At 42.7% G+C, this 27,861-nt stretch overlaps 14 protein-coding genes across 14 annotated transcripts; 4 read left to right on the top strand and 10 right to left on the bottom strand.

Moving 5' to 3' along the window:
- Positions 1 to 2,214: 2,214 nt before the first annotated feature.
- CYBJADRAFT_164002 (Zn(II)2Cys6 transcription factor) lies at positions 2,215 to 3,657 on the bottom strand (the record flags this gene model as incomplete). The annotated part of the gene is made up of 1 exon (XM_020213816.1): positions 2,215 to 3,657. One exon carries the CDS (start codon positions 3,655 to 3,657, stop codon positions 2,215 to 2,217), a length of 1,443 nt encoding a protein of 480 aa, XP_020069089.1.
- Positions 3,658 to 3,872: 215 nt separating this feature from the next.
- On the top strand, positions 3,873 to 5,325 carry CYBJADRAFT_169060 (M20 family metallo-hydrolase). Its single transcript, XM_020215623.1, has one exon. It carries the CDS (start codon positions 3,916 to 3,918, stop codon positions 5,245 to 5,247), a length of 1,332 nt encoding a protein of 443 aa, XP_020069088.1. The 5' UTR covers positions 3,873 to 3,915; the 3' UTR covers positions 5,248 to 5,325.
- A 630-nt stretch (positions 5,326 to 5,955) lies between these two features.
- On the top strand, positions 5,956 to 7,615 carry GAT1 (Gat1p). Its single transcript, XM_020215622.1, has one exon. It carries the CDS (start codon positions 6,019 to 6,021, stop codon positions 7,531 to 7,533), a length of 1,515 nt encoding a protein of 504 aa, XP_020069087.1. The 5' UTR covers positions 5,956 to 6,018; the 3' UTR covers positions 7,534 to 7,615.
- CYBJADRAFT_26875 (uncharacterized protein) lies at positions 7,560 to 9,147 on the bottom strand. Its single transcript, XM_020217616.1, has one exon. The coding sequence runs from the start codon at positions 8,857 to 8,859 to the stop codon at positions 7,585 to 7,587; it is 1,275 nt and encodes a 424-aa protein (XP_020069086.1). The 5' UTR covers positions 8,860 to 9,147; the 3' UTR covers positions 7,560 to 7,584.
- ERG3 (C-5 sterol desaturase) lies at positions 9,031 to 10,562 on the bottom strand (the record flags this gene model as incomplete). Its single annotated transcript, XM_020216980.1, has 2 exons — positions 9,031 to 10,386; positions 10,435 to 10,562. 2 exons carry the CDS (start codon positions 10,560 to 10,562, stop codon positions 9,435 to 9,437), a joined length of 1,080 nt encoding a protein of 359 aa, XP_020069085.1. The 3' UTR covers positions 9,031 to 9,434.
- Positions 10,563 to 11,283: 721 nt separating this feature from the next.
- On the bottom strand, positions 11,284 to 12,240 carry CAF16 (putative ATP-binding cassette family ATPase CAF16; the record flags this gene model as incomplete). The annotated part of the gene is made up of 2 exons (XM_020212940.1): positions 11,284 to 11,497; positions 11,549 to 12,240. 2 exons carry the CDS (start codon positions 12,238 to 12,240, stop codon positions 11,284 to 11,286), a joined length of 906 nt encoding a protein of 301 aa, XP_020069084.1.
- Positions 12,241 to 12,665: 425 nt separating this feature from the next.
- On the top strand, positions 12,666 to 14,072 carry SPT8 (SAGA complex subunit SPT8; the record flags this gene model as incomplete). Its single annotated transcript, XM_020212163.2, has 1 exon — positions 12,666 to 14,072. A coding segment is annotated over one exon (1,407 nt), but the record flags the coding sequence as incomplete, so codon positions are not given.
- GYP8 (GTPase-activating protein GYP8) lies at positions 14,050 to 15,479 on the bottom strand. The gene has a single exon (XM_020215621.1). The coding sequence runs from the start codon at positions 15,342 to 15,344 to the stop codon at positions 14,097 to 14,099; it is 1,248 nt and encodes a 415-aa protein (XP_020069082.1). The 5' UTR covers positions 15,345 to 15,479; the 3' UTR covers positions 14,050 to 14,096.
- CAK1 (cyclin-dependent protein kinase-activating kinase CAK1) lies at positions 15,450 to 16,939 on the top strand. The gene has a single exon (XM_020215620.1). The coding sequence runs from the start codon at positions 15,540 to 15,542 to the stop codon at positions 16,506 to 16,508; it is 969 nt and encodes a 322-aa protein (XP_020069081.1). The 5' UTR covers positions 15,450 to 15,539; the 3' UTR covers positions 16,509 to 16,939.
- On the bottom strand, positions 16,160 to 17,231 carry CYBJADRAFT_169055 (uncharacterized protein). The gene has a single exon (XM_020215619.1). It carries the CDS (start codon positions 17,222 to 17,224, stop codon positions 16,643 to 16,645), a length of 582 nt encoding a protein of 193 aa, XP_020069080.1. The 5' UTR covers positions 17,225 to 17,231; the 3' UTR covers positions 16,160 to 16,642.
- Positions 17,232 to 17,529: 298 nt separating this feature from the next.
- ESBP6 (Esbp6p) lies at positions 17,530 to 18,987 on the bottom strand (the record flags this gene model as incomplete). Its single annotated transcript, XM_020212164.2, has 1 exon — positions 17,530 to 18,987. A coding segment is annotated over one exon (1,458 nt), but the record flags the coding sequence as incomplete, so codon positions are not given.
- A 1,395-nt stretch (positions 18,988 to 20,382) lies between these two features.
- Positions 20,383 to 22,815, bottom strand: SPC98 (Spc98p; the record flags this gene model as incomplete). The annotated part of the gene is made up of 1 exon (XM_020212931.1): positions 20,383 to 22,815. One exon carries the CDS (start codon positions 22,813 to 22,815, stop codon positions 20,383 to 20,385), a length of 2,433 nt encoding a protein of 810 aa, XP_020069078.1.
- Positions 22,816 to 22,991: 176 nt separating this feature from the next.
- Positions 22,992 to 25,000, bottom strand: CYBJADRAFT_169051 (uncharacterized protein). Its single transcript, XM_020215618.1, has one exon. It carries the CDS (start codon positions 24,982 to 24,984, stop codon positions 23,131 to 23,133), a length of 1,854 nt encoding a protein of 617 aa, XP_020069077.1. The 5' UTR covers positions 24,985 to 25,000; the 3' UTR covers positions 22,992 to 23,130.
- Positions 25,001 to 25,138: 138 nt separating this feature from the next.
- FAR11 (Far11p) lies at positions 25,139 to 27,840 on the bottom strand. Its single transcript, XM_020215617.1, has one exon. The coding sequence runs from the start codon at positions 27,815 to 27,817 to the stop codon at positions 25,286 to 25,288; it is 2,532 nt and encodes an 843-aa protein (XP_020069076.1). The 5' UTR covers positions 27,818 to 27,840; the 3' UTR covers positions 25,139 to 25,285.
- Positions 27,841 to 27,861: the final 21 nt, after the last annotated feature.

Raw genomic sequence — 27,861 nt, 5'->3', positions numbered from 1 at the left:
AATGCGAGCTGTTTCAAGAATCACTAAGACCATCGCCAGTTTCAATTCGAAATTGATGTAGTTCTATGAGGAGTGGGTATAAAGACACCAAGGCAGTTTCATGATCTAGATATGTCTAGCCCTCATTGCCTATTGGTACTGTGTACTTCTCCTTTGATTGATGTCGAGTACTGGTGGACTATTTCATGAGACACCTCACATTTGTGTTTCATTTATACCAAGGAGCAATAGAGTGCCACACAATACCATTTCGCAATAGAAAACAAGGACACTCGGATATTGATACAATCTATCAGTATAATTTGTCACGTCATTACTCTTGAAACCATATGGTAATGCCAATTCATATGTGTAGACGTGTTGATTCAGAGCTGTGTGAAGCTTTAGTCCAGGAGAGAGAGCCATACATCGTCGACGTGAGGAGCTGAGGTAGCTTTTTGATCTGTGGTTTGAGTCATAAGTTATCCGAGTGGTCCATGTGATCCATTGATACCAGTCTCCCCCTCCATATCTCTCATTGAAAGACAAAGTCTTGAACGCCAGGTGAAACCATTGGGACTTTCATATATGCCACCTCTAATACTGTTCCTGCCGCTCTCACAGTCATTTAAAGCCTTTCAAGTCATTTGGAGTAGCGTTATGTGATAAGTAACAGTATCCCATTCTAGAGCTACCATCTTCTAACGTTTCCAAGCTTAAACTGTTAAGGGAATAAGTGCGTTGATATAAGAAACTCCCCTTCGCTTTGTTGATGTTTTTTCTCACCCCCGCCCAATTTTGATGTTCGGATGGTCGCAGTCAACAAATGTGAAACCATAGCAACGCATCAACGATAACTACTTCTTCAACGTTCAATGACAACAGCTTTGATCCATAGACAATCGACTTGACGTACAGTTAGTATAACTCTTTGTCATATACAAATAAGCGGACAACTACGCATTGCATGTGGGATCAGCGCGATGTGGTCATGACTAGATGACTTCAATTGCGAAGACACAATGAGTATCAACAGCCAATTCGTACTCATTAAGACACAACGTAAATGTTCAACTATGAGGAAGAAGATACCAATGCAGATCCAAGAAAAGTATCTTATAACATAAGACTAAAAGTAAAACGTCTAGCGGGCAAACGAAATAGGAAGTAATGGATTTGACTATACCAAAGATGAAAAGACGGCCATGACAACAAAATGCACCCGTATACGAAAATTATATCGGGGCTTTCTGCTGTTGATAATCACTATCCCATCGCTTCGATGTTACTGCATCAATGTATGGCAGTCATGCTGAGTGATACCAGCAGGCTTTGGAGGTGGTCTGCCGTCACAATGTGTACTACAAAACAGCAGCCTTTGTGAAAGCACCAAAGCTTTTATGAAGACGTCTGACGAACACACTGCTGCTACAAAGTATATAAACATACTACGCAAGACGATGCTAATGGAAGATCAGATACACAGCACAATTCAATATCTATTTAACTGGAAGATAAGGTATCACAATTTTCCTGCTGCCCAAGCTGAAGGTCAAAGCAATCTCTTTTCAAGTGAACGACAGAGTGTGTGAGTGTCTTCTCTTCCAGGATCCTAGAACTATTATCAGGGCAAGATCAAAACTACAACAGCGACACACGTTTTATAATCAATTCATGTTGTGAAATGACTTGCGATATTTGTTGAGACATCACATTTAACGATCGCTGGTCATTATGATTTGTGACATCTCTCTTGGTAATGCAAGGTCTCGTATCTATTGGCGTATGCTTCCGGTTAACGTCTGCATTGGAAAAGTGTCTGAATCAGAAAGATATCCATAGATGGCAATGTAGTGCATTGTGAAAAACTCGGAGATTGGCTAAGAGGCGAATGAGTGTTGTAAAGTTAGTCTTTTACTTAATCTTTAAGCGTTTAACTCCTCGATAAGCATTTATATAGGCACATTTTGTACTTCATTATGTAGCTATCAGGATCCAGTCCAAATGAGGCTCTTCAGACAAGCCTGCTTGGTATACGTATTGGTTCTACATCGTCATACATCAGGACTGCCATTTGACTCTCCACTGCGCAACTTGATCTTATCTTGACATGGTACCTTATCTTTGGGGGACTTCACAGTCAGACAAGTTACTGAGATTGAGACATTATAAATTGAACACAACAGACGCCATCGAGGAAAATATCAACATCATGCGTGGAATGTGCTCTTCTTACTAGGAACACACTATATCTAACATTGTTGTATCGAAGAGGAAATCCAACCCAACCTGTTTATCCTCTTCTTCGCCCCACACCATCTCCAAGTATCTCAGAACTTTTTCTGAAAGAGAAGAATGTAGCATGCTGCTCACTTTTCTGAAACGTTCAGATATGAATAGTCTTTGCCCAGGATCTATACATACACTTCCAGCAATAAACATTGCCCATATAGATTGAAAGTAATCATCATCCAGCTGCTTTGAATATAATACTTCATCTAAAAGTAATTTTAGTTCTTTTTGTACATCTTCTGTGCGGGCCCTGTTATTGCACAGCTTGGTGAGCAATATCAAAGAGGCATATATGACTGTTTTGGAGAAAGATAACGTTTGCTTCTGAGCCTTTTCGAGACTGTACATGGGTATTGATTTTAGCCGTTGCAAGTTCTCGGTGGCCTCTTCCAGCAATCTCTTGCAAATTGTCAAATCTTCCAATGACAAAGGCAGTTCCTTTACTCGACACATCCATGTACACTTGGCGGAAATCTCGTGCGCTTTAAGCCCGACTCCTAAAATAGGATGGTCAAGCCATGGGTCTGAAGAACAGTCGTTGAGAGGTGTCTCTAAGGACTTGCCAAATTGGCTATAAAAGCTGAAGGGAGAAGGAACTGCAGACAACTTTCCATGGTGACACATCATAAGTGTGATTGGATAATTGAAGACGAAATGTTCTGTTAAGATCCGATCAAGTGGTGATATCTTCAACTCTTTTGCGAATCGCTTCTTAAGAATCTCATAGGCAGCAGAGATATGCGCCGCTGACTTCGTGGCACTTAGTCCCAACGTTTTGTCACGTAGACACAAGGTCTGTAAGAGTTGTACTGAGATGAAGAGATGGTCTTCGCATCCATCCTTTGATTTTTGAATGTCACTAATTAGCAAATTCAGTGCGTTGTGGTACCTTATATGTGCTCTCTGTATGAAGGAGTCGTCAGCATACGCCATGATAGTAGCACCACAAGCCAGGAAGATTTCCTTCACCGTGGAATTGGTAACAGCATAAGGTAGTAGAATACTCATGGGAGAGAGTAATGGGTGACAGTGTGCGGGTGTAATCGACGACAAGAACACGCTGACAAACGCGTCATAACACAGCGTTTCTTCCGATGAAACTGCTTCCTCTTGCCGTATATCTTCCTCTTGAATGCTGATGAGCTGATCCAACAGTTTATCATCTTGTGCTTTGCTATTCACATGAGCAGGCCATCGACATTCAATTCCTCGCCGAATGCAGTTCTTACATTCTGGCTTTGTCTCATCACACTTCTTACGGCGTTTCTTGCAGTTTAGGCATCCATCCACAGATTTCTTGAACTTCCTTCTTCGAGGGGTTGGTTTGAGGACAGTACCATCTTCAGAGAAGTTGAGAATATGTTGGTATATATGGTATGAGGACATTGTCTCTCTATCCCGAGGACAAGACGTGTTGATGTTTCTCTACTCGAAGTTTGGAGCCCTTTGATGTAGTCCCCCTCAGGATTTCCGATCCTAGAACACGCGCGGCTTCCTAATTAGGAAGACGCAAATTGAATCTGATATCCCGATAGGGAACACGACATTTAAATCTGATTCCTTTCCTTTATTATAAAAGGGATCCCATCTCTCTTCAAGATGGTGGTTTAAACTACAGAGATATGTAACCCCATTGATTAACAGATGTCTCAGACAACAACTACACACACAAGCACCCTCAAACTCTCAACTTCGGCCCAATCGTTGACGGTTCAGCCTGGAAGGCTGATCAACACGATCCACGAAACTGCACTTTTTGGAGCAAAGCACTCATGGGGTGATGATCCAACAGAGACTGGTGTCTGTCGTCTTGCCCTCAGTGATGAGGACAAAAAGGTTAAGGACTGGTTCGTTGCTGAGACCAAGAAGTTGGGATGTAAGATCACCATTGATGCTATGGGTAACATCTTTGCCCTTTTCCCAGGTCAAAAGGATGCTAAACCGACAGCCATGGGCTCTCACTTGGATACACAACCAACAGGTGGTCGTTACGATGGTATCTACGGTGTACTGAGTGGTCTTGAAGTGTTGAGAACGTTGAAGGAGAACAATTACACTCCCAAATATCCAATCGTTCTTATCAACTGGATGAACGAAGAAGGTGCTAGATTCCCAATGGCGTTGATGGCATCCTCAGTGTGGGCAGGCCTCAACACAAAGGAGGAGATCTATCAAATGGAATCCATAACCGACGACACACCTGTTACAGTTGGTGAGGAACTTGAGAGAATCGGATACAAGGGAGACGTTGACTGCTCTCATTTGGCAATGCCGATCGCAGCGCATTTTGAGATTCACATTGAACAAGGACCTGTCTTAGAGCGTGAGGACAAAAAGATTGGTGTTGTTGTTGCTGTCCAAGGTTACAGCTGGTGGAAGGTTCACGTCAAGGGTAAAGAACAACACACCGGTACTACACCAATGAACATGAGAAGTGACGCATTGCTCGCCGTTGCCAAGATGATTGTTAAGGTCAACGAAATTGCACATAAGTACGATGGTATGGGTTCTACAGGAACTTTGGACTTGGAGCCAGGTGTCATGAATGTTATCCCTGGCGAGGTTAGTTTCGGTCTTGACTTCCGTCATCCAGACGATTCCAAGATGGCTTTACAGATCAAGGAAGCCAAAGAATCGTTTGCTGAGATCGCCAAGTCCACCGGTGATCTTATCACCGTGGAGTTTGAGCACATCGCCACACAGCCTGCTACACACTTCAACAAGACATGTATCAAATGTGTCCGTGAGAGCGCTGAAGAGTTGTATGATAAGGACGATATTAGGGACATCGTCTCAGGGGCTGGCCATGACTCATGTGCCACAGCATTGCACGTTCCAACTTCCATGATCTTTATTCCATCCAGAGATGGTGTATCTCATAACCCAGAGGAGTACAGCACGCCAGAGCAAGTGCATGAAGGATTCATGACGTTACTGGGAGCGGTGTTGAAGTACGATGCATTGAGAGAAGAGTAGGCGCCCTTCCCCTCCCCCCTTTGGAGAGGTTTCTGTTTTCAAGTCCCATATTTAGTTCAATATACATATACCATAGCAATCATTTATCCGTAGTGTTCCATAGCGGCCCCGTTTCCCAGAAACGTTGGAGAGGAGCGTTGTGGCCAAACGCAACGTTACGACTAGTCGCGCGCAGTACACCGTTAGGTGCCAAAGGTTGTCCTTTTCCGAAATTCCGTGGTGTGCTGCGCATACCAACTGATAAGGACGCTGTTATCTGGCCAATGAGATTTGGGCAACGCCTGAACAAAGGTAAAGCCGAGAAGTTGCGAAGCGTCGGAGTAGCACCAATTGGAAAGGGACCGTTGTGGGATGTTAAAGAGACGGGAGCTTGATGTGCAGTTGGTGTGGAAAAATTGAAGATCAATAACGTTACAATACGGTCATTATACTCTTAAAAGACACATAAGAGGGCAATTCAATAAATCCTAAATAGACGACTCATCATCTGTTGTGAGTTCAACGTTAGAGATACCACGGACGGTGCAGGAGGAAGTATACATTACAATAAGTGTCAAAATTTCTATACTTCTGAAGAAAACAGAGAAAACGAAAAAAGGGATAGTTCACAAGTTGGTGATGTCGAGCTCTCAAAGTTTTGAGATTGACGACTCTTCGGCCGAGTCACTATGGCGAATGTACTCGAAAGCGAAAGCGTCTTTACCGTATAAGGAGAGGATGCAGAATTTGACTTGGAGGATGATGAGTATGAAGATGTTGAAAGAGCACGCAATGTATGAGAGAGAGGAGGGCATGAGGCACAAGTCTTACCATGCCACTGCCGATGAACACCAAGTGATACCACAACGTCTAGAACCACCACCACACATTAGTACAAGTGATGAATACCTTGATTTTGGGAGTGATATAGACAACGCTCCTCTCAAGCCTAAAGTGACATCGAACCTTACAAAGTTCTTCATGGAGCAGCACGAGAAGGAAGAAACACGAGCAAATGACCCAACTTCTGACGATTTTGACTACGTTGCACACATAAAGAAGATTGGACAAGAGGAGCCACAACAGAACCTGCCTCCAGAACCGTACCTTCTAAACTCTGGAATGGAGATTCCAAATCCATCACATCCTCCAACGGATGTTTTCAATGGCTCAACAAATAATGCACACAGTTTCTCATCTCACTTCAACAACAACAGTCATCATCTCATGGGGAGCTATATGGATTCACCAGGAAACGATGTGAATTCGTACATGGACCCTATGGATACGATAAGTTCATCTTATGAAGTACCCACAGGGCTTCACCATGCGTCTAGCTTTTCAGAAAACTCTGGAGGATTCCTCCACTCAGTTTATGGTCAATCCCCAGCATCATCGACTGCACCAACGCCATCGATGGAGAATGGATCGTTTTTCGACTCATATTTTGGCGGATCACAACGCAACGGTACAAACTTTGCAAGTCAGTTGAGAACCGTCTCTTCAATTACAAACTTCTCCTCTATGGATGCTACAAATGGAAGGGTTCATAGAGACGATGTCCCTATGATAGATGAAGCAGGAATTCAATCACAGTTGTCGGCGTCCGTTGGAAGAAAACAATCAACTTCATCTGCAATCAAGAAGAAACAAGTTGCCTCCAAACTGACAAAGAGCAAACGTGCATCTTCAACAACACAATTATCCACGGCGAGTGTGAGTCAGAAGAAGAATGAGAGCAGCTCAAATGCAAACACGAGATGTACAAACTGTAACACCCAGACTACACCACTATGGAGACGTAACCCTGAAGGTCAACCTTTGTGTAATGCTTGTGGGTTATTCCTGAAATTACACGGTGTTGTGCGTCCGTTGTCTTTAAAGACCGATGTCATCAAGAAGAGACAGAGAGGCAACATGTCAAATACTATGAAGAAGGAACCAAGTCCTGCATCTCCAAACAAGACAAATGTACCAACCACGAAGAAAAACTTACCCAAGAAGTCTACCTTGAAAAAGAAGCAGATATCCTCAGTAGCATCTGCCTCAACAACTCCAGGCCAAAGAGGCAGTGACATGGATCTTGACCTTCAAATGACAGATGCAAATACTGTGTCTGCTGTACCAACTCCGGATCACTTTGGCTTTAATGATCATGCGGATTTTCAATTCATGCCATCGATCGAGTTCTCTCAAGAAAATACAAATAGCATAAACAGTGAAGCCCATGGCGAGAACTCACAAGCCGCTTCGGGAGATGGTGGAGCAACCAATAATAATTGGGAGTGGCTTACAATGGCTCTATAATATATAATGATGAGCAATACATAGGTAAATATCTATAGACACATTAATGATTCAAGTACGCCTAGTTCTGTTATGGCTGACGCTCCCGTATCGCTCAGTGGTTGTTGTATAAACACCATCGTTTAGCATAGCCAGAAGAACTCCTTCTCTGGATTTAAACAGTGGTTCACTAAGAGCTTTACGGTCAACCACACCAATGGCCATTTTCCTGTGAGATTGTTCATACGTTTTCTTCCCACTAAAGTTCATTGGTGCTTTATAATTATGCTTTGTAACCTTGAGCTTATCCGGAGGACATTTGATTGAGAATTCTGACGCACTTTCCAACGTCTCCATACCGTCCAAGGAGGAATCAGGTGAATCGTTATGTTTGAATGCTTTTGTCCTAATAGATGGTCTATCGTAATCTCGATAGTTGTTGAATGCTAGATATTTTGTATCTTTGATATCTGTATCTTCCAAGTCTGGATCTAAAGGTATTTGGGCAGCATCAAAGAAAAGCTCTTGGAGTTCGTCTAAATCTGCAGAGGCATTATTATTGTTGCTTTCAACAGTAGGTGATAAGGTTCCCATTGGTGGTGAAATCTTGTTGACCAACATAGGATACACACTCTCCAAGGCAGGACAGTGCCTTCCATACGTATCTGATAAAAGTAAAAAGTGAAAGACCAAAGCCAACAAGTAATTCTCCAAACCTTCGTTGACTGCTTTGTCAGTGACTTTGAGTGCAAGAGAATTCAGCAACGATGTAATACCTAGCTGTGAGATACCACTTGACCATTTTTTTGCCCCGTAACATGAAGCCAATGCTACCACCTCATCGATCAAATCCTCAACAACAATCCTGATCCTGTTTTCAGATACTAATCTTGAATATCTGTTCTCCCCAAACAAGATAGCTGGAACGTCAAATGCCACATGTTTAAGACACTTTGACCATGCAGCATCGTGGAAATCTTCTGCAGTTGAAGCGATTTGAATATCACAGGACTTGGAGAGCATTGTAACAAAGTTTGACAAATGGCGGTTCATCTCACAAGATGGTAACAGCATAACAATTTTCAGAGCCGACTTGACGGTGAACTTTGAATAACCAATTACATCAACAGCACCAACAGAACAAGTGTTGACGCATCCAACATTTGGCAATGAATGGAATACACGCGTTTCAAGCCCGATTCCCATTTCGGAATCCACTATAAGAATAGAGTCATTTGTAACGTATTTCGAGAGCATCAGCAAAGAGTCATCAAATAGAGGGATATTAGATGAGGCAATGACAACAACTGCAAATGTTAAGGTAAGGCCTGATGAATCCATCTCCATAATTGTTCTAAAGCACCCATTATTGATGGTCAATTTCAAAGGTTCAGATGCACCTTGTGCCCATTCAAAGACATGATCCGTGTACAACGACACCCTAGTTAAATCGATACTGGTTGCAAGTTGCGCACAAGAGGAAGCCAAATGGTGTGTTAACGGAGTATCACCAACTAGGTGGAATAGTTAGAATTTCGGATCTACTGATGTGGTTGTTCCTTCAAGTATCGACAGACTAATAAGCACCGTGAGTTTTGGCATGTTTGGCTCAACAGTCAATCCCACAACCTCTTCAGAGACCTCCTGATGAAGGTGATATAACCACCATTTTACTCCTTTCCCAGGCAGATGAGTTTTGTGTACAAAAACACTTCCTACATCAATATAGCGGCAAACGTATTAGGACAGCCATACAAAAACAGCCCAACTACAAGAGAAAGACCAGAAAGTACACAAATGGCATATCATCTTCATTCAATTGTTTTTTTGTTTTTCCTAAATATAAGTTGTAATTCCTTACCGTTCATCGTAACCGTTCCAATTAGTGAAAATAAAAGGAGAAAGTGTATATGTTTATCGTATCATTTATTTTTCTTAGAGTCAGCGGTATCGATGTAGACTCTGTCATCAACGTCATCAGCCTCAACAACCTTCTTTATGGCCTCCATCTTTTCGATTTGGGTTTCCCAAGTTGTTTTATCCTTCTTTTTACTCTTGTCGAACAGCTCTTGGTCTGGTTCCCTGTAACTGTTACCAATTCTATCCCAAAGAGTGGTGAATTGACCATAGTTGTAGTTGAAGTACAGGTGGTGGATTGTGTGGCAAGCAGCACCGTTGATGACGGGATCCCTTGATAGGTACTCACCGTCGTGGATCATCACGGTCCAGAAGTTAACAAATGTGAAGAGGATCAGATAACTCAACTTGTGAAGCGGGAAAAGGAAAGGATAAATATGGTAAGGCAGCGACTGAGCATATCCATCCACAGGGTGGAACGCGTGCGATGCGAATGGGGTGGTCACCAACCATTTGTGGTGTGGTTTGTGCAGTGCCCTGTAAACCCCAGGCCAGTGGAGCCATCTGTGGATCAAGTAAATACCAAAGTCGGTGAACATGATGAAACAAGGGTATTGCCACAGGATTGCCCACCATCCACCGTACACGGAGTCAACGTCCCAGTAAAGTTTCGAGTAGCCTTGGAGCTCCAAGAGGAACCATGGGATTGTGAGTAACACCATGACTGGGATCGAAGAGATCGCCATTTGTATCTCCAGAGACATCTGGTTCTTGAGATATCTTGGATGGTTGAAGATTGCCTTGTCAAATACAAAGAGATAACTCATCGAAGCAACGGAAAGATATAATGCCCACCCGAAAATGCTGAAAAGGACAAACAGCGATAGCGTTTGTCTCAACAGGTTTGTTCTTGGTAAGAGCGAGGCATATGTGTCCGCTGTTGTGCGGAACCACACAGGCAAGACACCGTACTTTTCCGACTGCACCAGCTCAGACACAACTTCGTTGATCGAGCTGCTCGATTGGAACAGTCTGTGTGCTGATTCTGTAAAGTTCTCACTCAACGTGGAGTTGCTCAGGGCCAACGACTGTTGCACTGAAAGCGGAATCTTCGATCCCAGTGAAGCCGGGAAGAGATGTGCATAGACGTAGTCCAGTCCATAGGCGTCAAAGAACTCAAGAACTAAATCCATTTCGCCCAGAGTAATAGATGCCTGTTCTTTGTTGAAGGATTACTCAAGAGAAGGAAGCAAATTAGAGAAAGGAAAAAGTTTCCCGGAAAGTGAAAGCACGAAGGAAATAGGGTGTGCTTATATTTGTTTATTGGATGATGTTTTTTTTCCTTCCCTATGTTTTTCCTCTCTTACCACAAATGTGCGTCGTTTAACTTCTCGCAGTGTTTTCCTCTTCTTTTTTCATTCTTACCGCGTTGTATTTCCCCCAATGTCGTACGAACTGTTGTTTCTTTTGTGGTTTTGCTCGTTTAAAACTCCTTATGCGCCACATACAAAAAGTTGTCGTTTAGCGGTTTTGATCTTCGTTTGTTTATGCGGCGCCAACCAGCTTTCTCCATCATGAGGTTTCCTCCTTCTCGCTTCCTCTGCCTGTGGGTTGATAAAGCTGATAAACGAAGATTAGTTCTAATGGACTTGTTGAATACATACGGCCTTGTAGGAGTAAAAGAATGCAGTGTTATTATATCCTAGGATTATAAGTGTGTATTTCACAGAGCGATGCTGTCCTGTAGTGATTCCGTCATCCAATATAAAACGTGAAATGCCCCACGTAACGTCCATTTCTTATACGACCAAAAAGAGTGGTGCGATAATTCATGATAGATGTATAATTTTTTTCTCTCCTCTCAGTATACCAACCAAAACATTGACGTATGATCCAGGAAAGCGTTGTACCACCTTATGTTGAGCGCGTTGCCTTGAAATACCCGGTGATACGATCTCCACCGTCAAAGTATATCTTAAGCTCCTTCTCGAGGTCCTCCCATTTCGGACGGTTGAGATCTCCCTCTTCACGCTTACCTCTCGTCATGAGATCGGCACGGAGCCATTCAAGTGCCAGTGGATGCAAACTGTTCACCGCTTGGATTCGTATAAAGTCCTCATCCGTAATTCTAATCACAGGCTGGTCCATGTGGTCCTGGATACCATCACCATCGTTGCACACAGAGCTGGAGGTATCGTACACCAAGTCGGTTCCACACTTCAGGTTCTTTAGTACTTTACCACTCTGAATATGGATGACGTTTGTTGGCCATTGTCCAAGCCCATCAAAGATATGGGTTGCATAGATAATGGCGCATTCCCTCGTCTCAGTCTCCCTCTTCAAGAAGGACAGCAGCCTCTGTCTCACCAACACGTCGAGATCCACAGTGACCTCATCCAGTAGTAGAACCTTCCAGGGCTTCAAGAGGCCCATGGCCAGTTGTACTCTTCTTCTTTCACCATCACTCACCTGATGCATTCTCCAGGTCAGATCGATGTCCAATAACTCGATGAGCTCATCACGTCTTTCCGCATAGACACTACCACCGATGGAGTCAATCAGCACTGTCACCGGGATGTCTCTTCTCACAATTGGGTTAGACGCCCATTCGGTACCAAGATAAGTGGTGATGTTTGAAGCGTCCGAGCCACCTCTGAAAGGATCGTGTCCCCCAATACCAATAGTCCCCGCAGTGCTCAAAGTCTTACCTGCGAGAAGCTTTAGCAATGTAGATTTACCTGCACCGTTAGAACCAACAAGGAGCGTTCTGGATCTCCATGGAAGTTCAAGCTCGATATTGGCAAGCCCAACCTTCCCGTTAGAGAACTTGTACGTTAAATGGTTTGTTTCAACGGCAAACTGGTCACTCATTTGATGCTGCTCTGTCAGTGTTGTATACACGTTATGTTAAGCTGACGATGAGGTGATAAAATTCAAGGGGACGGGGGAAATGCCCACTGTAAATTTTATAGCGGGAGCTGACATGCTTGGTCGTTGGAGAAACGAGCACGTGAAAAATTCAAAGAGAAACAGAACCACAAAACAAAGCTCTTGGACATTTGTAAACAAAGACCAAGGGACGAATAGACGAAATGGCTTTGGAAGAGGATGACATATTTAAGGAGTCTGATATTCCGCTAGGCGAAGACGAGGATGAAGAGATGGAGGAGGAAGAGGAGGAGCTGAACTCTCTTGAGAAGGTGAATGAGCCGGAACACGAGAATGAAGACGAAGATATGGAAGAAGACGAAGAACAGGAGCAGCAGCAGGAACAGGAACAAGGGGCCGATGATGAAGAGGATGAAGAGGAGAATGACGTTGATGGCACTAGAGATACCGCGGACAGTCCTGCGACCTCGGTCAGCACAAAAGAAGTTGTCATTGACGATGAGGCGGCAAAGCATCAAGCGTTCTACAACTCTCTCATAATGAAGGCTTCGTTGGCTGATTCCTACGATATAGTGCCGAAAGTTGCCATTCCACACGCAACTGGTATAAATTGCTTTGCACTTCCAAAGACGTCTAAGTGGCTTTTCACTGGTGGTGAGGATGGGTTCATAAGGAAGTACGATTTCTTTGCTTCCATTGACGGTGAAATCCAATTGACATCTGCTCAGAGACACTCATTGGTTGATCTGATTACAAATGCCGGTGTACTGCTAGCATACTGGGACAACGAAATACCCGTGAAGAGAAGCTCGATAAAGGGTGATACGTATGAGCCTAAATTGTCCCCAGTGTACTCCTTAGCGGTGGAAAACAATTGTCTTTGGCTTCTTGGTGGGTTATCAACCGGCGGTATCAATTTGCAATCTATCAGGCACAACGAAGGTAGAATTGTACACCATTTCAAGGGTCATTCAAACTCGGTGTCTGTGCTGCAGCTAAACCAACGACAAGATCAATTTCTATCCGGAAGTTGGGATAACAATATAATCCAATGGGACTTGAACACCGGGAATCAAATCGCAAATTTCAAAGATTCAACTGGACAGATATCATCTATACAGTATAGACCATCAGGTGGGATCTCTTTAGATCAAGCTCAACAGGCTCAACCGGATGATGACGATATGGATTCACTGTTTGGAGACGACGACGACGACGACGATAACCGCAACAATGTCACTGATAAACCCAAAGAAAACAATCAGCCAGGGGATCCACAGTCTGAAGTTGATGAGAATGTCTTTTTATCATCCTCCGTTGATGGATCACTTTATGTTTGGGACGTTAGAACCCATAAACACGTGCTTAGACTGAAACCACCTAAGGGAACACCTCCTTGGTGTGTATCGGCTTGTTGGTCTTATGACGGTAACTCGATATTCGCTGGAAGAAGAAATAGTTGCGTCGAAGAGTTTTCATTAAAGATGCCTTTCAACTCTAGTGGTGATCCAACGCCGGCAAGAACACTTAAATTCCCTTCAGTTTCAGGTGCAGTTACAGCAGTATCGGCTTTGCCAAATCATAACCATGTGGTCTGTGGGTCATATGACAACATAAGAATCTATGATTTGAGACTCCATTCAGACTCACAGAAAAAGACGCCATTCCTTATCGTTCCAGGCCACCACGGTGGTACAGTCTGTGATATAATGTTTGACCCAACATATAGGTATATGATTAGTGCTAGTGGTAACCGTGGATGGCAAGGATCGAGCATTGAAAGTGCGTTCGTCTACGAAGTGGGGATAGAATAGTCAATTCAATATATAGATCACATCTCACGGCAATCCTAATCCATCAAGGAATGAATGCAGTTTTCCTGCGTGGTTTGTGTTTACCAACCAACTCGATACTGTCTGGCAAAGGGCAGTATACCTCTGAGGATGGTGTTTGTTTAACAGTATACTAAGGACAATGCTGATGATACCAACGCTAAGGGAGATCTTTATTAGACGGTGATTCTTTTCATTCATCAACAATTTCACGATCATAGGTGACGGCATCATTTGCTTCTTCATTAGTTTATCAAAATCGGTCTCAGCCCTAAATTGTACAAGCTTCCTTATGTCGCCCACGTAGACCTTAGACGTGGTCTTCATCACACTCCATTTCCTCAGTCTTTTAAAGCTCTTCAGTTTCTCTAGCGGCCACTTCTCAAGAATCTTGTACGAATCTGCAATGGCCAATTCAACATCGTCTAAAGAAACATCCATTAGGAACTTGGATAATGCGTTATGGACCAAGTCTTCCCTAGAAAACATGTCCTCCTGCTCCATCAATCTAATCTTTTCAAGGTACTTATCCTGTTGATTGATCATTAATGCCACGTAGATATAGACTACAATGCCGATGGATCCACATGCTAGAACTTGATCAAATATAAGACATAACGATGAAAAGTTTTTGATGTCATGTGTGAGCAATGTAATGATTGGTGATAAGCAGAAAAACGGCTTCATACTTTCCAAACTCAATTCGTCGTACAGTTGTCTATCCACAAGCGATATGCATTCAGGAACCATGTTCAACATTTGAGTGGACATTGTCAAGTCAGGCATCATGAAGTCTCTCAAATGACAAAACGAAAACATCTCAAAGAACTTGTACGTAACTTCTGGTTCATCTCTATCCTTCAGTACAATAAGTATCAGTGCCGCAATGTCATGGAGGCCTTGGTAGTATGACAAAGTTGGGTGCTCCCTCAATAGCCTTACGATGAGGTCATTGAGCTCCTCACGGTACTTTTCATTATCCTTGGTCTGTAATCCCGACCGCACCAGGAACTGAGTTCTTTGAACATCAAGCATTACCTGATCCTCATCTCTATGACATGGCTGTGTTCTCCACCCTTCATCAACTTCTCCATAGACCTCATCAGGGAGTCCAGCAAGTTTTGGCCATATGACGGTCCGTTCTGTGGAGTTGAGCAACCGTGATCTTGCCTTGCACAATCTTTGGATGTCACTCAAGCTTGCACCAACAAGCACGGACTCTGTTATCACAGCATCTTGCAAGAACGAAGACATCTGTCTGGGAGCAATGTGCGTTGTTATTTATAGGATGAAAAATTGGTATGTTGTTTCCCTTTCTCCGTAAGTTTTGATCTCCTTTGAACGCATCACTGCTTAAGTTTCGCCCGTACCACTTGGAGGTAAAAACATGAGATATCTTCCAATAACATCAACGTCACCAACCACCATCACCAACTTCTTAGCACCGCGATGAATAATTACAAAGAAAGGAAGAGAATAAAGTGTACGAGGTTTTCTGATGTTTACAGTGCCATTTGTGCAAAGACAAACTTACAAGTTGCCATCAAAGTCGTCTGTACAGACGACGAACGTCCTCCACATTGCTCACGCGACGAAGTTCGTCTATTGAAGCAGTTTGCCCAAGAGAAGGCACCAGCCAATATCACGACACTTTTAGATGTCTTTACAGAGGATCTCACTGATACCGCCATGGTGTTCCCATATTACGCCTTTACACTTACAAGTTGGCTCAGACGACATGCGAAGAGGACCAAAGCTTCACACTTCAATCCATACATCAACGTGGATTCAAGGCCGACAACGGCTGAATATATCAGCAGTTTAACTTTAGAAGAAGGCGTTGAAATTATAAAAGGTGTCGCCAATGGCTTGGACTTTCTCCATGGATTAGGCGTCATCCATCGTGACATAAAACCGGATAACATCATGTTCCAGGGCTATAACCCAACGCCTGTGATTATTGATTTTGGCATCAGCTACAAGATTCCTAACAACTTTGGCAAGGAGTCTGATTCAAACAAGATTTGTGATATTGGTACTGGCATCTACAAGGCACCAGAGCTCCTCTTTCACATTGCAGACTATGGATATGGTGTTGACATTTGGGCCCTAGGAATAGTTATGACGTTGGTTTTCAGCAAAGATCTCAAGCCCGTATTTGAAGATGAAGACATTGTTGATTTCAAACTGATGGGGATGATATTTTCAACTTTTGGAACCCCATCATTGGAGATATGGCCAGAAGCAGCGAAGTCTACAACTTTTGAACGTCTTCAACTTTTACCTCATCCTGGTAAACCGATGGAACAGATATTACCAGGTGTTGACAATCAGATAAGAAAAGTATTCCAAAAAATGATGACTTACGAATCAAAAGAGAGAATCAGCGCTAAAGAGATATATACTTTACTCAGCTGATCATCTACTGTTGCAGCATTTTGCACACCTTGTGCACAACCACCCCCTTGCATGCTACTCGAATGGCTTCAGAATAGCTAATGCTACTAATAAGTTATTAATGGTATTGTTAATATTACACACAGGCATTTACTTCAGCTGTTTTCCCTCTCGTACTTTCTTTCCAATTTCATAAACTCAACAATATCGTCTACTCTTTGTAATTCCTTTTCATTCACAAGTGCTTCTCTTTCCAATTCAGCAAAAGAATCATCTACACTATCGAGATAGTATCCGTTTTTGTAGTACACGAGATTCCCGTTAAGTTTGTAATTTGGAGTCTCACCTGATATGGTTGACATCTCGCTGTACTCACTCTCGCTGACCGATACATCTGCACCAGTGTTTGCCGATCCTCTTAATATCTGTAGCCTAGACTTCTTATTCTCCCTCACAGCCTGCTTGATACCAGCAGATATCTTCGGCGTTGCGTTCTGTTGTTCTTGAAAGGTTTTCAGACCCGTAGGACACAACGATGTTCTTCGAGACTTTGGAGAACTACCGTCTTCGTTGAACCTGTAATTTTCCCCATTAGCCTCCCTTAAATCGATCGTTTTCACTGATATGTCTTCGTTGGATGTGTATTGTTTCTTGACGATGTTCTTCTGGATCAAAGTAGGGGTCAACGGAGTAGTGGGGCCCCTTTTCTTGTCATTGCTTTGTTCCTTAAGGTTCATCACCGCTGGGTTTCTAAGCTTCAAAGGAGTACCATACCTGCTGGAGTCTCCCAGATCAACGTACTCTCGCCATTGCTCAGACATGATGAGATATAATGGTCTGATGTAAGTGTGATTCAGACGTTATTATACTAATCTTCGAGATAGTAAACAAAGCAAGAAACATCAACTTTTCCAAACTCGCGGAAGTCCCACTATTGTTTTCTTTTTTCTTGTTGTTTTGAGTTTGTTTATTTACAAATTGCCTAATCGGGACAAAGAAGAAAGAAAGTAAAATCAACATTAATCTCCATGAATATTTGAGCTTACACTTTCAAAGGATACAGCGTTCTCTTGATATAGCCACGTGGTGTTTCGCTCAAAAGGTGGTTATAGTTCTCCTGCTTGGTATCTAACTTCACAACGTAGTCTTCGCTCACAGGCAAAGAGAGGACTTTCCTTCCTTGTACTTCTTCCACCTCTCGTTGAGTCTCTGCACGCCTTCTCCCCAACATGGCCTTGATATGCCATTCTCTTAATGGGAAGAGGAAGAGTAGGGCGACGACGAATATGCACCCGGCAAATATCTGCGCATAGAGGAAGGGATTCGACAGAGAGTTATCCCTCAATGACAGTGCAATAACTTCGACGAACAAAACAAAGAACGCCATCACCATATTAAGGATTGACCAAGCGGCAGCGAAGTCCTCTGCCTTGAATGCATCTGCTATTAGAACAGAGTTCATTACATTTCCCACGCCAAGTGTGAACCCCAGGCAAAGGCCACACAGCAACAACGCGGTAAAGGACCTTGCCACCATCCAGAATCCGAATATCAGAATGATAACTACGATATTCAGAATGATAGAATAGTTCACTCTTCCGACATAGGCATCGGCGATGAGTCCCATAGTGGGACGACCAACTGCTTGTGCTGCATTGATTAACGCAGTGAGAACAGAGGCTTGGTGCTGTGAGAGCCCTAATGCTGTTGCAGACGACGCAAACGAAAATAGAGTCATGTTGTAACCAAGTAGGGCTAGCGAAAACCACAGTGTTATATACCACAGTTGTGGTGCCTTTAGTATCTGTGTACTGAACATTGCTCTCAGATTATCTCTAAAGTTTATCCAGTTCACCTTCTGTCGTGGTGGTTGGTTCCTCTTCTTTATAAAGAAGATTGCAATCGCCAGTGAAACAGTTGTGACAATTGCAACCATTCGTAAAGACCATCTCTGATCACCGGTTTTCTGGATGAGGGCATTGATGGACAAGGAATAAACCATACCACCAAGACCTGTACCCGAACATAAGATTCCTGATGCAATGGCTCTTTTCTTCAAAAACCAATTTGGAATAATTGAGCACGCAGGAACAAAGAGGAAAGAGTATGAGATACCAACAATCACACCTTGACACACAAATAAATGCCACAGCTTAGTAGCAAAGGATGCAAGTAGATAACCAACAAAGTGGAAAACACAGGCTATGGACATAGTGGTCTTGAATCCAATCAATCTTTCTGATATCACTGCAAATGGAGCAAAGAACTGTGCCAAAAAGACAATCAATCCCGCAATCCAGGCAAAGTCCTGTTGTGTTGCTCCAGGAAAGACGTCATTGTCTATGTAGTAGGACAGGTACACACCAAAAGCACTGTTATTTCCCCAAGTGGAGAACAGGACAACTAGAGCGCAAATGCAGCAAACCCAACCATACCCACCATCTGGGGGAAGATCCACAGTTCCCGTAGTGACATTGGTAAAGACCCTTTCCACAGTTGAAGCTCTCCGCTTTGGAACGTGCTCCTCAATGTTTTCTCCTACGCTGAACGACGTTGCACGATTCGTCCTCAACCTTAGAGCATCCTCGATGGAGAATTCTCTTTGTAAGTGTCTATCGAGGTTATCTTTGCCCAGTCTTTCCTCCTGAATGATTGATCTGTTATCATCGGCAATCTGATCCCTTAAACTTCTAATTCTGCCTATCCTCGTCGTTGTGCCTGTACATGTGGAGCCACTCCGACCATGAACCAGCGCTCGCACTGTGACACTATCACTATTGGAGATAGCAGACGAGGATAGGGACGATCTTGGGCTCTCATTCTCGTATTCACTCTCCTCCTCAATCGCATGTTCTGAGGCTGTATACGGAATGCTGGAGTTGCCCCTGGTTTGGGAACCTTGTGACTGGGAAAGGAAACTGACAGGCATCTTTTGGACCGCCGCTATCAGCTAATTACAAAGTGTGGTGTGTTCTGGTAAGACAAGTTGGAATGTATTTAACTGCCGCTGAGACTTTGATAATGACTAACTGCTCTCAACAGCAGGGGCAGTCCTTATCTAAAGGCGAGACTGAAAATTTGATACTTATTGTGTCAATGAGGTCAAAATTCGCCCAAAGGCTCTGATCAGGTAATCTTAAACTTCAGAAGTGCATCATCGGAGATTACAACTTTCCTTGGCGCTTAAGGGCTTCAAATTTGAAGTTGTTGCACATACCAGAATCATCTTAACTGTGTAGCCTGCTATTGTTCAAAGGTCGTGGAAGGTACCAGTGGGTATGATTCATTGTGTGTATCGATTCACGCTCTGTGATGGATCCTATTCCCTTTTGATGCTTCGTTATGAGTGTCTGTGCTCTCTTGATTGCCTTGGTGTGTAAAACGGTTAGCGGTACTGCGATACACGCCCCACGGTTATATTAGACAAGCTGTTGCTATCGAAACCTGTCACTCTGAGGACCGATACTTATTATGACCAATCGTGAATAGTCCATATATTGTAGTTACAGACGACATGTGACGTTGCAATCTGTTATCAGACATATCCTATTTTGTTGCTCTTTAACTTCAAATTCGATGTTACCGATCTCTCCTTTGAGCGGCCTCTCTACTCTTTGCAGTGTGCCTGAATTTGGGGTATACTCCCTGCAGGGCTGTCATAACTAATGATGTTCTAAAAGATTTTAGATACACTGCAACCAAATGTTTGGAAATATTTTCAGATGATCGCCACTCTCTGTCTACTGGGTTCCACATTTGGCAACGATTTTCCATGCTTCTTTGGTTGTGGAGCTGAGTCCATCTGGTCCTTCGCTTCAAATTACAGTTAATGCTGTTTCGTACTGGAAATTCTTAACTCGAGTATGTACGGTGGTACGCAATTGTAGTGTTCAAATCAGTGGTTTAGTACCAGTCCTAAATGACGGAGTTGAATATCCTGGTCGTTACTCAAGTCCGCCACAAATGTCTTCAAGTCACCGTTGAACTCGTTAAACAACATCAATAGATTTTTGAAAATTGCCTCTTTACGTTGATCGTCCTCTCTTTGTGAGTTCCACTCAGTATCCTCCAAGCTTAAAAGCTTAATCAATTCAGTTTCAGCAAGCGAGAACTTGAATGCAATTTGAACTAAGCTGTTAAACTGGTTGATTAAGAACTTGTTCGAGATGGTGCCCCTATTGGAATCCTTTGAAATATCCATTAACTTATGCTTTGTGATACTGTGAAGGAATTGTGAATGAAACTTTTGAATATCTTGAATTGGTATCTCTTGGAAAATTGTCTCGAATGTGTTTGTAGCATCATCCGAAAGATTAATTTGCTTCAAGTAGTCGAATGATGGTTTCAGCACAACAGAAGACACTTTCAACTTGGAACTGACTGTTGATATATCAAATTGCACCATCTCATCACTCCTTCTGAATTTCTTCTGTAGATCTGCATATGCATTTTCAATTATCTCATAGTAGATGAAACTTTGGATAGACTCAAACACACCAAGAATGAAATTATGGATGAGTCTGATTCTGGTGATGCGTTTTTCAGCGGTTTGCACATTTTTCCATTGGAGCCAGAGCTGTGTGTAGCTATCGCATAGTCTTTGGATCTTCCATAAGTGGTTGAAAACACGTAAATAGTCCTTCTTAAATTGGTTTGAGGAATCATTGATCAAAATATTCAATGGAGATTCCACTCTGTAGTCTAGAGTGAATACATCCCATCCAACATTTCCATGTCCAATAGCCAAAAGTCTGGCATCCAAATCGCCGAGATTTGACAATTCATATCTTGAAGTTGTGTTGGAAGCTGATTCGTGTAGTAAACGCGTCAACTGATGCCCAGTTAAAGAGTTCGAAGGCTCGCTTAACAGCTCTCTTCCATTGTCAATAATGGCCTGTATGAAATCCCCACGACCCATCAACAAATAATCGCGTAAAGCTGTTAGTGTTGCCATCAATGAAAACTTATCGTGAATTATAAAAGTCATGAAATTGAGGAGACTGGCATACGTGTTATCAATAAACGTGTGAAATTTGGCTCCCTTGATAAAATTTGCACTGGCATTTAGTCGAAGCTGATTGAAAAGAGTTCCAGTTCTCTCTGAGAATTCACTAATCCATTTCATTTGTCGGCAGTGATACTTCAAAAACACAATCATTAAACCAATAGAGTAGATTTTACCACTGAGAGCAACATCTAAAAATGATGGTACACTATCTGCTTGGTAATACACACCAAGGCTCAGGGACTGCTGGTTTTGTGGTTGCCTGTTTACGAAAAATCCATTATTCTTCTCGTTCAATTCACCTCTAATGATCCATTCGGAGAGCGACTTTAAAAACGGTTCAAGAGTGTAGCCCAGCATTCTGCGAGCGCATGATTGAATTTCAGGATCACCATGGTCATGATAAGAATGTATAATTGATAGCATTTCATAAGGAGGTTTCCCTTCTGTAGTTTTTAAAATGAAAAGGAGGAATCTCAACCTTACCACTGTATCCAAGAGGTCGCTGTAGATAGACTTTAGAGTGAAGTGTTGCCTTATTGATATCTCATTGACAAGCTGAACATACCCAGATATTTGATCTGAAACAAAGCTGAGTAAGGCCACATGAACTTGGGATGATTCATAGCCTTTCGATGAATCAATCACTTGACAGAGCTTCTGATATATCAAGCCTGCTTCTAAAATCACATGTAACGCACCACTTAGTCCATTAGATATATTTCTCGGGAGAAGAATGGCACCGTCTTTCAAAGGGAACAAGTCTGAAGTGGTCCCAAGCAATGCATATGGTAGTGATCTCAAGATATCCTGTTCTGGAACTTGATCTTCTAGATATGGAATCAACGTATCTTCCATGGTTAGAGCTCGAGGCTCGTTATACAGAGCCGAGTACACGGATCTTCTATCAGACATTCTATCAAAGTTTGCATTTTCAAACGAATCCACCGTCAAATGCCCATAATGTGAAGCTCTGTCGTCGATAACACTTTTGTAATCCTTCTCAGCAGACTCTCTCTTCCCTGCGTAGTCTCTTAAAATAGTTGACAAGACAACCAGATATCTTGCAACCACGTTCGCATCTTCAATTCGTACAAGCTGCTCAATAATGCTTTCTACTTGAGCAAAGCTATGTTGTGGAACCAGGCGCCGTACAGCTGGCAATACCTCACTTAACTGATACGTTCTCTGAGACTCCGCGCCATGTTGAATCCGTTGTAACAGTTCGCGCAATAAGTACTCTGCGTCCTCTTCAGAGCTAACAATGAATAGCACCAATCTCTTGAGGTAACTGTGTAATAGGCTGTCGGTGTGATTGGGCATTGTGGACGCTATTCACTTTGACAGATCTCAATTCAAACGCGGATGTGATTGTTTACGTTTTTGTTTTTGTTTATTTTCCTTTGTTTACAAATGTAGACTTCCTATTTAGGAAAGATAAAGGGAACTCGTTAACCATCATCAGAGTTTTATTAACTACCATGGATTTACTTGTGTATACGCGCAACTGGACATTGTATCAATTCATGAACAAAAACCATTCTCCTAATTTGTTATAAAGATATATTTCATCAGATGACAGGCCTTGGTGAGTAGATTAATGAACATTGGAATCGGCTATTGAGCCACTACCCCAAATCAAGGGATTACATCATTGACTTCCTTTGTTGAACCAACCTCAATGAACATGAGATCCACTCTATCATACAAATTGCAATATTTAGATGGATCAAACGTGTGGTCATGATAAATGGTGATCAGATTTGTTTCAGTTTCTGGATGGGGCTCTATTTCAAACAAGTCTATGGCAGCATCATGTGGCATGATAATTGTTTCTAAACCTCCACAGTGATTTAAACATATCTTAGTTAATGGGTATTTTGATAGATCAAGTGTTTGGCTCAGATATATCCCTGATAGAGTAAGAAGCTTGAGGCTGGGTAGTTCCAGTGAAGAGAATTGTAAATTTGCTGTTTGATCTGAAAAAACTTCACTTCCTCTCAATTCAAGCTCGATTAGCTCTGGGAACTTGCAATGTTGGATAATAAAGCGTTCAGGAAATTCGAATTCACAGATCAAAACAAGCAAAGAAGGAAGATATAGATCGTCAAAAACAATTTCACCAGTGTAATCGGACTGGAACAGATATAAACTCTCCAGAGAGTCTCGATAATGGTTAAGCCCACTCAGATCGTAAATGCCTGGGATGCCCAAAAATTCAATCTTCTCAAGGCATGGTGCCATTAAAAGTGGTAAACTTATTGGCGTTGTATCCGTGTTAGCTGTAGTAGGTGCGATAATAAGATTGGACAGATGAGGAAAATAATGGTCGCCCATTTCGTATAGTAGTCTTACATTCTCAACAGTCAAGAGTTTCAAACTATCTGTGTGTTTCCACCAATCAGATGAAATGACATTCATGGTTTCAATACCTTTAAGGAATGTATGATCACAGTTATGAGTTCCAACAGTCTTAACGTCGAGTATATCAACAGATACCAAAGCAGGAGTATAAATATGATCAAGAGTTTTGAATTGTAAATTTTGGAGATGAAAAACGATCAAATTTGGAGCATTAAAATATGACATCTCGTCCTCTTCCCCATCTTCCAATGCAGTTTGGAGCCCGAATGATTTAACCCTGGGAAACGACAATTGATGAAGTTTGAACGAGTTTGCCGATGACCTGAATACTTCCAATGAAGAAAAGTTCAGATTTTCCAATGTTACCTGTTGAATTCCAGTGGAAAATTCTGCACTAATGTATGATAATGAAGGACTAAAGACATTAGACCACTTCTCCATATCCGTAATTTCTTGGAGCCTAAGACTCATTATTGTGGAGTGCCCATAATCGATCGAATCATTGATCGTCTTGAACTTCCCTGTGACCAGCAGCTCATTCAGTAGTGGTAGATTCCATCTTGAAAAAGTGTCTGTGCTTTCACATGAAATTAAGGATAACTCTTCCAATTTTGGCAAGTTCAGGTTCTCTGGTAGAAAAGTTGTGTTTTCAAGCGTAAGGCTTACAAGGTCTGGGAATTGCAGCATTGGCGAAAGCAAGCCCATATTATCGAGTGTCACTTTCTCCAGTTCTGAAAAGAAGAACGTGTTCCTGCTAAGATCCACTTTCTCCAACGAATCTGGCGTAATTGTGACTTTGGGATCTCCTGGCCTTGAGATGTAATAGTACTTTACCAGCCCACCCCCTTCTAAAAGTTTGGTGGGACTCAAATAATGGGTCGCTTCCGTGACAACTATTATACAGAGCATGCTCTTGAGTACCAAGGAATGGCTGTGTATATCTGTCCACTTGCACCGATTCTTAATTGAAGGAAAGCGTCTGTAGTCGTAAACCTTATCAACCACCAGCAGTACCTTATCGTGTAAAGCGTACTTGAATTGATCAACAGAGAGAACGCTTTCTATGTCAGCGACATCAAGATACAAGAGTATCTGGCCAATTATCTCGAGAGGCAATAGATGTAGCATTACTGATTGCGGAACAACCTCAATAGTTAGAGCATACGGACTAATGTGTAGTGCAAATGTTTTGTTGATCTTCTTGCGGAGTGCAGGCGGTGTGCTTTTCATGGTTATGAGCTTTTACATCTCAGGATTGACGGACAAGGAAAATCAGGCTGGACTCAGAACAACGATACTTGTTGAAGGTTAAGCAACTGGAGATTCCTAGAGGTTATAGCATTACTTGGTCTGGTATGAATATTGCTCTAAATATGAAAAAAAGGAGTTATGGCCAGAAACTGAATAGTCGAATTGGATTAGTCCATAGTCAGAGATCACTGGAAATAAGCTCAATTTCTCTTGTGAAGAAGTCACCACGCTTACTGGTGTATCCTAACTCCTTCATCGTATCACCATATCTCCTCGAATTAAAGAACTGCACCAACGCTCTGAGGGCAATCTCTTGTCCATAAGCGTCTGCAACTTCAGCATCAATATCTCTGCCAGAGAGCCAGTTGTCTTTTAAATCCAACTTACCATGTATATACACCATGGATATTAGATCCATGTTATTAGCCTTCCATTTTTTACCATTGAAGGATGTGATCTGTTTGGAAATCTTCAGCACAGGTGACCAAAGAGACGGATTGGACAATGACAAGATATTCTTCAACGCAGGTGCAGGGTTCAGCTCGCTAATAGAGAGGATCCTTTGTGTTTTCTTTTGGCACACCATTGAAGTAATCTGTAGCAGATTGACCAATGAACAACAGAAGTTTTTATCGATGGTTTCAACTGCTGGGTTGTCCACCCAGAGTGAATTTGTAGGCACATATGCGTCAATGAGGTTTATTCTATCCAATAACCTCGTATCCATGGTGTTCAGGTACTGGATCACAACGGAGAGGAAGTTAAAGTCGTAGATCAGGCCACTAAGATATTCGAATTGTAAGATGTGGTTTGTCTTGAACCATCTCAGAAGTAAATGCAGAATGCTGGTTGCGTTTTTCAAGAGGATCTCCTTCGTTCTCAAGATATCGATATCTGAACCTCTAACCTCCTTGTCCAACAATAGGTTCATTGAGTTTTGAGAACTCACAACTAGTTGGATTATAACATGTACCATTGAGGCCAAGTGGCTTAATGAAGATTTGTAGAGTTGTTCAACTCTACTTAAAGAGTCCAATAGATCCTGATGTTGCGTGCTCTTCCATCTGGAGTAGTCAAAATCGACATTCTCATCAACCACAGGATCCACCCACCCTCTTTCCTGTTTTACAAAAATATCACGCTCAGCCCATAGTTGTTTGAGACTCAGTTTCTCTTGAACTCTAGAGGCGAACAATTCTGAAGCCTCCTTAATACTATCGGGTACCATTTTCGTATCGTCCTCCACCGGATAGATGAACGGATAACTCTCATTTGTTCGAAATATTTTCTTACCCTTCAGGGATCGACTCAGAGGACTTGTTGGGGGTGAAGGAGATGGTGCAGGTGTCGCGATGTGGATCTGCTGTGAGAAAGTATCAACGTTATTCGGATTTCTGGTTGGTTGAATAGGCCGTGGCATGGTGAGAAACTGGGAAAGTGAGGAGGGATTATCAACATTTGGAGCTGGATATTGAGCAGGTGGTATGTATCCAGGATAACGGGCGATAATTTCCTCTCTAAAGAGGTGGAAATCCACGGGAGATCCAGTCAATTTATTTGGATCGTCTTCCTTTTTGATGTTCAGTCTCTCGCATATAAACTCCTTGGCCTTTCTGCGCTTCTCAAACCCACCAATTTGGAATTGTAAAAGTTTTGACAATAAGGTGATGATGTTTCGTATCTTTAGACACGCCCTCGAATTCCATCTCCAATCGTCAGTGCATCGGATGAGAAATTTCAGCAACTCTTCCTCGTCAATAATCTTCTTCAAATCCTCGGATTCATCATCATCAACACTGTTGTTATCGAGATACACCAAGACAACAACGTAAAGCAAAGTACACGACATGAATATACGTTTCGATAACTTAACCAATCCTGTATCCGCTATCAATGCGAGTTTGAAAGTTGTCTTCAAGAGCGGTATAACCTTCTGAATGAGTTTAGACCTCACCAAGAACATCGTGTTGTGCCTGATAATATGGACTTGATCCTCAAAGGTGAACTTCATTTCTGATGGTGCACCAAAAGCGATATACACCAGGTTTGGCAGTGCCACGTCGCAACCCTCTGTGTTCAGTTCAGATATGAGCTGTTCCACCAGTGCCTCCTGATCGTTTATCGGAAGCCTATTGAAGTCAATGTTGGGGAACGCCTCTTGAAACCGCTGCGGGAGTGTCGAAAGTTCATCAACCTCCATTGCGGAGAACCAGTCGTCTAGTTCTCTTCTCATATCGATCACATCGTCCAGTTCATAGTCAACAACAGGTTTGGGAACTTCAGGGAAAGTCATTATACTGCTAGAATCGTGCGATAAGAACTGGTTCGCCCTTTCCGAAAGCGAATGGCTGTAAGCTTCGTCAACCACGAGGTTATTATCGACAAGCCCTTCTTCCACAGCATGGTTAACAGCGTCCACCTCGTCTATGTTCAATTCTTCATCCTCTTCCTCGTCATCACCATCACTGCTATTCGCCTTCTCCGCGTCTTCTTCATTAGCGCTGTTATCTTGTGCAGAGGCATTGCCGGTAAACCCAGCTTCATGGTGATGAGTCCCCAGGTGATCCAGCGAAAGGGACTCCATCGACTGGCTAAGGCTTCGATGCCTTAGCAAGGGAGATTTTTTGAATTCATTGGGCTGCATACCGACATCCACTATGTTCGCCTTCTCGAATAGCTCGGCCTCTTTGGATAACAGCCGTGGCGACATTCCCTTCTCCAACAGGCCCCTCCTTCTCTGGCTACTACCGATGT

Source organism: Cyberlindnera jadinii (assembly GCF_001661405.1).
Source record: "Cyberlindnera jadinii NRRL Y-1542 unplaced genomic scaffold CYBJAscaffold_13, whole genome shotgun sequence".
Lineage (NCBI taxonomy): Eukaryota > Fungi > Ascomycota > Saccharomycetes > Phaffomycetales > Wickerhamomycetaceae > Williopsis > Williopsis jadinii.
Note: the sequence above shows the minus strand (reverse complement) of the source record. Positions and strands in the feature narration are given on the sequence as shown.

Bases quoted from the DNA above. Each gene is read 5' to 3' on its own strand.
- CYBJADRAFT_169060 (XM_020215623.1), top strand. From the start codon at position 3,916: ATGTCTCAGACAACAACTACACACACAAGCACCCTCAAACTCTCAACT.
- GAT1 (XM_020215622.1), top strand. From the start codon at position 6,019: ATGTATGAGAGAGAGGAGGGCATGAGGCACAAGTCTTACCATGCCACT.
- CYBJADRAFT_26875 (XM_020217616.1), bottom strand. From the start codon at position 8,859: ATGGAGATGGATTCATCAGGCCTTACCTTAACATTTGCAGTTGTTGTC.
- GYP8 (XM_020215621.1), bottom strand. From the start codon at position 15,344: ATGTCTTCGTTCTTGCAAGATGCTGTGATAACAGAGTCCGTGCTTGTT.
- CAK1 (XM_020215620.1), top strand. From the start codon at position 15,540: ATGAATAATTACAAAGAAAGGAAGAGAATAAAGTGTACGAGGTTTTCT.
- CYBJADRAFT_169055 (XM_020215619.1), bottom strand. From the start codon at position 17,224: ATGAACCTTAAGGAACAAAGCAATGACAAGAAAAGGGGCCCCACTACT.
- CYBJADRAFT_169051 (XM_020215618.1), bottom strand. From the start codon at position 24,984: ATGCTACATCTATTGCCTCTCGAGATAATTGGCCAGATACTCTTGTAT.
- FAR11 (XM_020215617.1), bottom strand. From the start codon at position 27,817: ATGTCGCCACGGCTGTTATCCAAAGAGGCCGAGCTATTCGAGAAGGCG.